This window comes from Eleutherodactylus coqui, chromosome 7 (genome assembly GCF_035609145.1).
Source record: "Eleutherodactylus coqui strain aEleCoq1 chromosome 7, aEleCoq1.hap1, whole genome shotgun sequence".
Classification (NCBI taxonomy): Eukaryota; Metazoa; Chordata; class Amphibia; order Anura; family Eleutherodactylidae; genus Eleutherodactylus; species Eleutherodactylus coqui.
This window is the reverse complement of record NC_089843.1, coordinates 148,487,694-148,499,753: the sequence shown is the minus strand read 5'-3', so window position 1 is coordinate 148,499,753 and position 12,060 is coordinate 148,487,694. Positions and strand designations below refer to the sequence as shown.

The 12,060-nt window shown below is 42.0% G+C and overlaps 1 protein-coding gene across 4 annotated transcripts in view; it reads left to right on the top strand.

Moving 5' to 3' along the window:
* Positions 1-12,060, top strand: part of LEF1 (lymphoid enhancer binding factor 1) — a 117,539-nt gene that overhangs the window by 89,327 nt on the left and 16,152 nt on the right. For 2 of the 4 annotated variants that reach the window (XM_066573815.1, XM_066573818.1), the window contains one exon: positions 3,405-3,453. In XM_066573815.1, coding sequence (XP_066429912.1) covers positions 3,405-3,453 — 49 coding nt within the window. Of the gene's footprint in view, positions 1-3,404; positions 3,459-10,291; positions 10,336-12,060 lie in introns of those variants that run through there. The other 2 variants (XM_066573816.1, XM_066573817.1) reach the window with 2 other exon arrangements.

Genomic DNA, 12,060 nt, shown 5'->3' with positions numbered 1-12,060 from the left:
ATACCAGTCAACAGTAACCATTGAGCTACATCCATTGAAGACCCACTACTAGTTCTAGGCGTCTTTATGAACTTCTATTTAAGTAGAAACAAACCGCCTGATATTTGGGTTCTCGCTGAAAGGAAGTTTCAGCACAGTTCAATCTAACGTCAGGTTCTACAGGTTTGGTCTCTTCTCCTCTACTCTTCAACATTACTTGTATAGCACAGTTGCAGTGAAAAATATGGCAACTCTTACTGACTCCAACAAACTTATTCCTAGAAAGGGGTAGTCAATAGAGATGAGCGAGTATACTCGCTAAGGCACATTACTTGAGCGAGTAGTGCCCTAGCCGAGTATCTCCCCGCTAGTCTAAAGATTCGGGGGGCAGGGAGCGGCGGGGGAGAGCAGGGAGGAACAGAGGGGAGATCTCCCTCTCTCCCCGCCGCAACTCACCTGTCACCCGCGCTGGCCCCCAAATCTTTAGAGACGAGCGGGGAGATACTCGGCTAAGGCACTACTCGCTCAAGTAATATGCCTCACTGAGTATACTCGCTCATCTCTAGTAGTCAACAATGTCCAGATAGACCTGGCATTGTTTAGTAATGATGACTTCTCCTATATTGTCAAATATAGGTGTCACAGCTTTTCCTACCAGACTAGTATACCATTCATCTATTGTCAGTCTTTATAAATAACCCATATAGCTAGAAAAAACCACTGTATCTAATAACAAGTTGTGTTAAAAAAATGCACAAGAGGCGAATACTATATATACTATATTAGGCCCTCTGTACATGTCAGAGCCGGATCCTGCTGGAATCCGGCCCTGCCAGCAGCAGAGCCGCATGTGATTTTACTTTCACTTTTCAAACTGTACTGCGGATAGTCGGAATCCGCAACCTTTCCACAATGTGATTGCGGAAGGGCTGCGGATCAGACTGCTTCCATTGACTTCAATGAAGCAGTCAGGGCGGAATCTGCACAAAAATGGATCAGGCTTCATTTTTTCCTCTGCTTGTGGCGCTATTTGCTGCAGATCCGGGGTGCGGACGCCTGCCGCGGATTCTGCAGCAAATATCCTTCCGTGGGCAGGAGCCCTTATAGAGAAAAATGTTCTACTTATTTTCTATATATACCAATAATAATGCCGATGTGCCTTTTGATAAATCTAACGGCATAACCGTTTTCAAGATGGCCGATGTTATAGCTAGATTATAGTGAAAAAAGCTGAAACTGAACGAATGTTTTTGGTGTAACTTTGTATAATATTGCCTTATAAGTATTATAATGCCTTTCAAATGGATCTATTGTTGAATAGTGAATAGTTGCGTCTTTATTCCAGATATAAGCCTATAAAGAATTATGTCTATAGAAATGGTCGACAAATGGTAGATGGTAATAAAGGTGTCTTAGAGTTTGGGTGGGGGTGGAAGGAGCGCATAATATCAGGGTGTCAGATTGCGTAGGACCAGAGTTTGCAGCAGCTGTGGAACTGGGCTAGTCTCCAAGTGATTCATTAACCCTATCCGTAACAAGGCGGCATCAAGCGAATGCTGTCCTTCTGTTCAATGGTTGCCTTTCTGTAAGGGAACAATTTACTTGGTAAACATATCTGAATGCATGAGCTTTAGTCTACAAATGGCCCAATACTTACAACAGTCAAAGTTCCAAGTATTGTCTACGTGGCTGTAGAGCCTTTGTTCGGACAAGTAGTTTTATCTTCTCTCAAGGGAGCTGCTTTGGCTGACAAAAGTAACATCATTGGCAGAATCGGCCCTTGTTGGCTGCTTTCCACTCCATCCCTGTGATCACTCTTAGTACAATTGAGGCTTTTCAGTAGAGCTGGGATTATTACTGGCTACAGAATCAGGCACCAGAATGCACGCTTCTGTACGGCAGAGCTGTATGAGTGGACATTTCGAGTAGTGGGCAAGACTTCCAGCTGTAATTCCAGGCCAACAATACATCTACATCCTGAGTCCTCTTACGTACTCTTCTCAATTGAACTGGAAAATTCAGAGAACTGAAAGATTACGAATGCGAAGTATAGATTGTCAACATTTCTAAATGCTAATATATGCAAAATTAGAAGCGCAGAACTATATTATTTCTCTGTCATTTGACAAATTATAGGGATCATACTCTATGATCCGCTCATGCAGAATTATTTTTGTTCCTGACAAAATATATACCATGGTGGCACTTTTTGGGGGTTCTTTTCTCAAATCAATATACCATAAATATTCATTCATCCAAAGCAAGGAAAAAAGTATGTAATTGCACTCCTGAGCATGTAAACTATGGTAGAGCTTCCAAAAGGAAGAATTAGGGGTAAATGGGGAGAGACAAGAGGCCTTGGCTGGCTAGGGGGATTTAGGGGTAAAAGGAGCAAAAGCCTACCCGCTTGGGTCAGAAACGGGTTTGTAGTTTGTGAAGGAAACTTACCATTATCGCAGCAGTGGGTCCAGTTTTGCTGAAATATCTCTCCTGCCCATCCTGGAAAACAGAGGTCATGTTCTTTAAATAAATACCACGATATGCACCATTTGACTTCAAAGAGGTCTGGGTTGTTTTCTTTTTAATATTACATTTGGCACCTAAAGAGGTTGCTCAAGATGAATTTTTTTTTTGTAAAAATGGTACCTCATGGCAAAAAAAAGCATATGCTCTCTTCTCCCTGGTCCCCATATGTCCCGCACCAGCAGCTCCATGGCTCCAGGTCTCACCTGTGATGTGGCATTTACTGGCTGCTGCGGCCTGTGACATACAGCATACGGGCTGCTGCAGCCTGTAATCTATTGCTGAATTCTGTGATTGGCTGCAGCAGCTAGCGATGTCTCATACACAGGCTGCTGTAACCTGTAGACACTATATCACAGGGCAACTAAGAGCTTGTGGCGCAGAATATGTGGGAACCCTGGACAGGTGAATATACACTTGTTTGTCATTTTTTGCTACGGGGTCCCCATTTTTACAAAAGTTTTTTTTATGTTTGACAACCCCTGTAAAGGCTAAGCAGTGAACTGAGCTATAGGCAGAAATATTCATATGAGGGGTATGTAGCTCTTCAATTTCCAAGTTTTCTTTCTCCGTACCAGGTATGTTTGGACAAGCTGAAAGTGACAGCAATTGCTATCAATGCCTTTGAGGAACCGCTGATCCGGCCCTTAGAAACCCCTTGTTAGGATTCATTGTTGTAGAGCCTGACATTGACAAGCGTATGGATTATGTATGCCATAGATGACCGAATTACAGACAAGATTGTCAGTACTGAATCTGTGTTGTGTTGTATACTTGGAAATGAAGAGAGGCTAGATATAAGAGATTCTAAGCAAAACCAGTGGCCTTCTATGTATGTTATCATTGAGTTATTAGTACCTATGAATTGTTTAGAATTAACAAACATGTTTTTTTTACTGCAGGGCAAAAAGAAGAAAAGGAAGAGAGAAAAACTCCAAGAATCCACATCAGGTTAGTCGAGTCGTATTGTGTCTTTACCTGCTTTTTATATGGATATGCAATTAATAATAAATTAGTCATATTTACAGTTTTTACCAGTTGAAGCATAAAAGGGAGATGTATTTAAGAGCATCCAAGATAATAGAAAAACGTTAGCATAGTTATAATCTATCCCATCACTTAAACATAATTATGGGACTCTAAGACCTGTTATCAAAAAGCATTGTGATTAGAGATGAGCGAGCATACTCGCTAAGGGCAATTACTCGAGGGGGGGGGGGGGACGAAGGGGAGATCTCTCTCTCCCTCTTTCCCCCCTGCTCCCTTCTGCTCACTCCCGCAACTCCACGCTCCCCCGCGCCGGCAGCCAAATCTTTTCTTCAGAGCAGACAGGTACTCGCTAAGGACAATGCTCGCTCGAGTAATTGCCCTTAGCGAGTATGCTCGCTCATCTCTAATTGTGATATCAACTATTTACCTCTACCGCTAAAATATGACGTAAATGCCCTTTTAACAGTGACCTGTGAGTGACTGTTATATTTTTTTACCTCACTGTTTTGACTATATTGTATTACGTTAATTTTGATCCCAATAAATTTGCTTCTACTTTTTTTTTTCTTTTTCAACCTAGATAACGACCTTTTATTGTCTATTTGTGCATAAATGAAGATGCCATCGATGTTATACTACTTTAGGGATTTTATATTTGCCTCTTTAAAGGGTTAGTTACAAACGAGTTGGTCTTTTTTACTGATTCATCGTCATGTTATTCTCTTGAGACCCTTCGAAGAAGTGTTAATTGTCCTTTTTAAAACCTGTAAAAGTCAATGTATACATAATTGAAATACCCCATAGACTGACCCTTCATCTATTTCGTCAGGCAAACCAGCTGAGAATATTCCCTATGAGTTCAAATCACCTAGCTAACTAAAAGAGGAATCAGCAGATAGTCATATTTACTTTAGCAGGTCAAGTAGGTTACCAGCCGAGTAGAAACCTATACTAAAAAGTGATGTTCTATTGGTGGCAATGCACACTTTGTGTTGGGATCCCTCCAGTCAACCCTTTATTTACAATATATTAGATCAGCAGACACTTCCAAGCCAGGGGTTAGTAATCCTTGTGTATCACATGCTTCGGTCTAGACAATTAAAATAGTGGTTGCAACCACATCGCCACTTCCTGGAGTCATGAGTTTGGACACACATTCTTATACCCTGCTTTTCTTGTTTTTGTTTTGCATTGTAGATTCATATTGATTACATGAAAACTATGAAGGAACACATGGAATTAAGTAGTAAACAAAGTGTTAAACCTGAATATTTTTATATTTTTGATTCTTCAGAGTATCCCCTTTTCGCTTTTTATGACCACTTTGCACACTCTACCTCATGAAGCTGATTGAGAGAATATAAGTCACCTGGATTGGTTTTCTAACAATCTTGAAAGGGTTCCTAGAGATGAGCGAGCACGCTCGGATAAGTCATTTATAAGTCGGATAAGCCTCGCTCTTCTCTCAAGTAACTGCATTCCTGTCCGAGCATGCTCGGGGGAAGGGGGGGGCAGGGTGTAGAAAGAGAGACAAGAATGCAGTTACTCGAGAAGAGCGAGGCTCGCTCGAGTAACTGACTTACCCAAGCGTGCTCGCTCATCTTTAGTTCCTAGAGGTGCTCAGCACCTGTTGGCTGTTTTTTTTTTTTTTGCATTCTGCAATCTAAATCCACCCCTTCATCCCTCAAGTAATCTCATTTGGGCTTAAGTTGGGTGGTTGCAGAGGCCATGTTATCTGACGCAGCACTCCATCACTCTTTCTTGGTTAGATAGCATGTATGTAGCCTGGACAAGTGGTTAGGCTCAGTGGCCTGTTTAAAAGACAAACAAATGATGGTCCCACTAAATGCAGAACTGATCGGATGGAATGTCTCTTCAGAATGCTGTACTAGTTATGCTGGTTAAGTGTGCCTTGAATTCTAAGTGAATCACCAACAATATCGCCAGCAAAACACCCACATACCATCACACATTCTCCTCCATACTTCATGGTGGGAGGTACACATGTAGAAACCATCAGAACACTTTTTCAGCATCCATCAAAATCGTGGAAGTTGGAACCAAAACACATACTTCCACTGGTTTAGCATCCATTCCTTGTGTTTCTTGTGGTTGATCCTCAGTAGGGGGAGCTTTGCAGCGATTTGATGATAAAGGCCTGATTCCCAGTCTTTTCTGAACAGTTGAAGTTAAGATGTGTCTGGCACGGTTTATGGTTTCTGAGGCTGCTAAGTCTAATGAACTTATCTTCTGCATCAGAGGTAACTCTTAAGCCGCCGCCTTTATACGGGATGAATGTTGGGCAAAGGATGCCCGATACTCGTCTCTGTATGTACTCGCTCCCGTGCTTTTGCACAGGAGCAAGTATCATTGGCTCGCAGCGGGGCGGCTGGAGGAGAGGTCTCTCCTCACACCCCCCTTGATTCACTTGACATAGCATCCCTTCAGTACTAACTGACTATTTGCACTCATCGTTCAGGATTTTATGCAGCCCAAACGATGAGCGATGATCCTGAACGATGAGTGTAAATAGCAGCCGTTCAGTGCTGAACGGCCACTCTTTTAGGTGAATGGAGAGGGGCAGGAGAGAGCAGGGAGTTAAATATCCTTCAGCCGCCCTGCCCACTGCTGGCAGCAGCACAGGAGCGAGGACACACAGGGAGGAGTGTCAGGCATCGTTTGCCCGACATTTGTCCTGTGTAAATGGGGCTTTAGTCTTCCTTTTCCTGTAGTGGCTCTCATGGAACCAGTTTCATCCTAGCATTTGGATTACAGGACTGCGCTTGAGGATACCTTCAAAGTTTTGGACATTTTCTGGAGTCATTGACCTTCATGTCTTGAAGTAATAGACTATTTCTCTTTACTTTAGTTAAGTCGTTCTTGCCATAATGTGGATTAGAACAGTAGTTGAATAAGGCTAGTCACTGTATGAAATTTTGTACCATATCTGCCTCTGCACAACTCAACTGATGGCCCTAAATTCATTAGGAAGGCAAGAAATTCCACAAATCAACATACCTGTTAATTGAAAACCATTCCAGGTGACTTGGCATTCTTTCAATCAGCTTCATGGGGTAGAATGTGCGGAGCTGGCATCAAAGCAAATGGGCCTACTTTTGAAGACTATAAAATAGAAAACCTATTCTTGTTTAACACTTTTTGTTTACTACTTAATTCCATGTGTGTTCCTTTAGGCCTCCTTCCCACGAGCGTGACGGGCTCCGCCGCGTAATATTACGCAGTGAAGCCCGTCACGGCGCCCCCCAGAGCCCCTATACTTACCTGCGGGAGATAGCGTGAAATCGCTTCCCCGCCCACCGCCGCCGCGTCACCGCCCGTCATCGCCCGTCACCGCCCACCGCCGCCACGTCACCGGCCGTGTCACGTGACGCGGCCGGCCGCGTCATATGGCGTCATATGACGCGCGGCGGTGGGCGGGAAAGCGTTTTTTCACGCCATCTCCCGCTGGTTACAGCGGGAGATAGCGTGAACGGACGTCTTCCATTGACTGCAATGGAAGCCGTCAGTGCGTACAGCCCGTCCTCACCCGCAGAAAATAGAGCATGCTGCGGGTGAGGACGGGAGAAATCGCGGTGCGTAATTCCGCGGTGGAATTACGCATCGTGAGCATTGTGCTATTAGGTTCAATAGAACCTAATAGCAGGGTGCAACGCAGCGGATTTTTTTCCGCGAATTTACGCGGCGTAAATCCGTTCGTGGGAAGGAGGCCTTATAGTTTTCAGGTCTTCAATATAAAACTACAATGTAGAAATAAAAAAACAACAAAGCATGGAACGAAAAGGTGTATCCAAACTTCTGACTTGTACTTTAGGTATAAAAAATGATCAGATTTGTTAGGACTGTGTCACACTTTTTTTTGACAGAACAGAACCAAAAATGTAGGTGTTAAAATCAATCTATTGTGCATGGCTTTAGGGTAACTGAATCTGCTGATGTTCCAATGTGTATTGGGTTGCCAGTCTGCTTGGTTAGTCTTTACTTAAGAAAATAAAGCAACCATATATGCAATATATTTGCCATCACATATGATGGATTTTTGGTTTCCCCAAATCTGCCACCCAACCCAAGGTCGGATCTGGATCTGCCACCCAACCTAATGTCCATGGAGTCCCCAATCCTCTGGCATTAAAAGAAAATAAGGATCTATATCAATAGGGAATTATTAATCCTAAACTCCACACCATGTGAAATAAATCCAATTCAACTTCCTTTTAATAATTTCAAGCTTTAAAGGGGTTGTCCCGAGGCAGCAAGTGGGTCTATACACTTCTGTATGGCCATAATAATGCACTTTGTAATATACATTGTGCATTAATTATGAGCCATACAGAAGTTATAAAAAGTTTTTTACTTACCTGCTCCGTTGTTAGCGTCCTCGTTCCCATGGAGCCCGACTAATTTTCGCCCTCCGATGGCCAAATTAGCCGCGCTTGCGCAGTCCGGGTCTTCTGTAGTCTTCTATGGAGCCGCTCGTGCCAGAGAGCGGCTCCATGTAGCTCCGCCCCGTCACGTGCCGATTCCAGCCAATCAGGAGGCTGGAATCGGCAGTGGACCGCACAGAAGAGCTGCGGTCCACGAAGCAAGAGGTTCCCGGCGGCCATCTTCACAGGTAAGTATAGAAGTCACCGGAGCGCGGGGATCAAGGTAAGCGCTCCGGTAAGCTGTCTGTACGTCCCTGCATCGGGGTTGTCTCGCGCCGAACGGGGAGGGGGTTGAAAAAAAAAAAAACCCGTTTCGGCGCGGGACAACCCCTTTAAAGGGCTTTTCCAGACAATTTATTGATGATCCATCTTCAGGAAAGGTCACCGATAGCTGATTACCTGGGGCCCACTGCTCAAGACCCTAATCGATCAGCTATTGTGGTGCCCATTGTCACTGGCAAAACACAGGGTATGGAGTGGAAGCAGATTACTCCAACTCCTGTGTAGTTGGTGATGGTAATTGCTGGCACAGCTCCCATTCAATAAAAGCTGTATCGGAGCGATGGGCTAAGTCATTAATTTAAAAAAAATGCCTGGTACACCCTTTTAATGTCAGTAATTTTATTCTCCACTTCATGCATATTTTAACTTTTTTGTTTTGAGACTATAACTGCAGTTCAGGTACTTTGCTTTTTCAAAGTTCACCATTTACCATTCACTAAGACTAGATACTTTCTGACAGCCAGTATGAGCTCATGGAAAATGATAGACCTTTGTAATGAGAATTACAATTAACCACAGAAACCTTTTTGGTCATCACCACACCACAGAAAGAAAAAAGATACTGACATTTAGAATCCTACTGCTCTTGACCTCAAATGACCTTAATCTGGGATTTGGCTTGACCATTTGGTTTGCATGTCTCCTGTACTGGCTGCTAAGTTCTCCTAACAGCTGTCAAAAGATCCCAAACATTATGTAATATTATCTGTTAAGTTGAAAGTCACATTTGTTCTGGGGGAATGAAAAGTATTACCGTGGTAAAGGAAATAAATCGCAACTGTAGTCACATGCAGAATACATAGACTCCTTACTGGGAAGTTGGGTGCAGCTTCAGTGCAAGTCTTTCATATTTTACAAGTCACCACAGAGTTGTTTGTATTTCTCAACCCGTTGCCTCCGTCCAAAATCTAGAAGCTTTATATGTGGTTCTTTTAGATAAACGTTTTTCATCTGCTTTTACTCTCTTCTAATCAGCTTCTATGATTTTGAATTGGCAAAGAGCGAAGATAGAAGGTTTGGATGGACCCTCAAGATAAAGAGATTGTAGCCAGCAGTAGTTTTTCCATTAGAACATGGTGATTTTGCAGGGTTATAGCGCTAAACTTCACCCACAAGTGCTACTATCTTAGCACTAAATAGTCACTGTTGTTTTTTCCTTTTTCACTATCTCCCTATCCCCTCAATTTAGCCCCCATTTACATGTGCACCAGCAGCTCCTGTCTTTTTTTTTTTCGTTGTTTGGCTCCATTCAAAAAGATGAAAATGCCAGAATTGCCAAATCCAGCACAGAGGGCCAATTCAGTTTCTGGCATTCCAATGGCAATAATTTGTCCAGGATTTTCTGCCAGAATTGCAGCAGAGCCTCCGCTGCAGTTGTCAATGTGGTCTTATAGGACTGTGTTAGACAAGTCACTGTATCTCCGCTTCCTGAGTTCCAAGATATGAATATTTCTTGCTCTTTCCCAATGAATAAACATTTCAGAAATCATTTTTGATTCCTATTTTTGACACTCGCAATATTTTGGCCTGTTCATAGACTATGATCAAAGCAATTCTAGTATTTCCAGAGCAAATAACTCAGTTTCTTAGTACATTAGAGACCATATAAATAAGATGTGTGTCACCTACTTGCATAATATTCCTGATTATAGGATGTGGAGGTGTTATGTACACTTTAAAAGAACATAAAATAGCATTTTCATTTCTCTATGGACCTCCTTAGTCCAATAAAAATAGATAGATAAAGATTATCCAAAGGTCACTAAAGAATTACCACCTAGGATTTAATTACTTGACAGCTACTGTAGCTATTGACCAACAGGGTTGACCTTTATGCATCCATTGAGGAAACAATGGCTCTTCATACAGTATTAATGTATGGGGAGAGACATGGAGTGAATGTAAGTGGATGTGTCATAAAAGTGATATGTATGTCTAGAAATATAATGGATATCATTAAAACACTGAAGGCTGGTATAACAACCATTATTTTAGTAAAAGAAATCTAAAAATATTGCAAAAATGTGTAAAACTTTTAATCAACAACTTTGTTAAAAGACACAAATTTTCTACAGGTGCAGGCCCACCAAGAATGACAGCCGCCTACATCTGAAGCATGGTAAGAACATCTCTTTAGCTCTCATATTGTTATTAGATGGGATAAGGCTTGTACTGAATTACCCATCTACTTTAAACTAATTTTCCATCTGCTAAAGAGACTGGCCACTTTCTTGAGGTGGAAGAGTTTTGTCAGATCTATTATAGAAGGTGATTTCGCTAAAATATCACCAGTTTCAAAAAAATCTACATTCTCACAATGGTTTTTATACCGGCTCTGTCATAGTTTGTAGAATTCTGCTAATATTTTGTACAAGGGAAAGCGCATCATAAAGTACCCACATTGAAACTTGAATGCATATTGACTCTAGGAATTCTCCAACTTCTGAAGCTTGGAGAGTATTTTGCATTGCAAATGTTTGAAAAGATATACTTAATGGACAGTTCTTGAGACATCCATCCTTTTGTACAAGAGAGTGTTGGCTTAAGGTCTCGATTTGACTGTGGTTACAGATTTCCTTTAAAGAGGTTGTCCCACTTATTTTTGCTTTGCCACAGGAAGCCGACAACTTTGTACATTGCACAATGTTCTGAGCTGGTACTGCTATTGCAGTACATGGGACTCCACTTGCAGTACCAACGGAGGCCACTGTGCAATGTACAGAGCTGTTTGCTTCTTGCATAGGAAAAACTCTTTAACGTGGTTTTCCAGGACACAAATAATGCTAACCTATCCGTAAGATAGGTCAGTTATATCAGATCAGATATAGTAAATATGTATATTATACCAGAGTAGAATATACATTGAAACTAAAGTGGACTGAAGTCCTATAAAAATAGCAAGTACAGTCTCGGTACAGATAATATGTAAAAGTTCTAAGACTTAAATATGCACTCAGTCATTAGGTTGTGATTTAAGATTCTAACTAAAGACTTGAGACCGAGACTGTCTCCGCTAATCACGTAAAGGAGCCTCCATTTTGGCTACCATATGATGTTGATATTGCCGTGCAGCTTTCCAGACCACTGGCTCCTGAAATCTTTAAGGTACAGCCAAAATCATGTTGCTGCATGTTTCTGTCAGCCAGGACATCTTTGTAAATTTATGTACGTAATTTGCAAATTTGTTTTACAGTTGTTTAAGCACTCGCTTTCCTTACCAAGTCTATAAAATGGAATCTTAGAATGGTAGGCATTTCCTTTCATCTGGCACGGTTCCATTGTTTACAGCCTGTGTGGTCTGACTCCTTGCAGCATGCCACTCTAGAAGGACCCTCTTTTTAATAAAGACATCTGTTAGGACCCGGACAAAGACGTTCTGTTGAGAGTCCTCGAACACTGCAGGAAACTAGTTTGCAGCATGCTGGGGATACTTTGCACAAAGTTAAAAGTTCTGTGGGCATTGAATAGTGAGAAATAGTTCTTTGGCAGTTTTTTACTTTTTCCCCCCAAAATTTCCAGGAACATGATGTGCTAATTTTTGTCTGCACACTGCTGACTTTTTTATTGTCTGCCTGGACATATGGAAACCATATGTCTATTTACATGGACATTATTAGAGACGTGCGCTGTGTACACAGACTTTGCATTCCAGTATTGTGTGCTTGGTGAGTCACATGCAGTATTGTGGCGCTCTTGTTGTGTTGCAGATTGTATCATTTTAGATATGGAAATGTATTAAAATGAATACAATTGAATTTACTGGTGGTTATTGGCAACATATGTAGTCTTCACATTTAGCCTTGTCACAGCAGCATTTTGAGGCCATATGCAAGCTATTGACTAT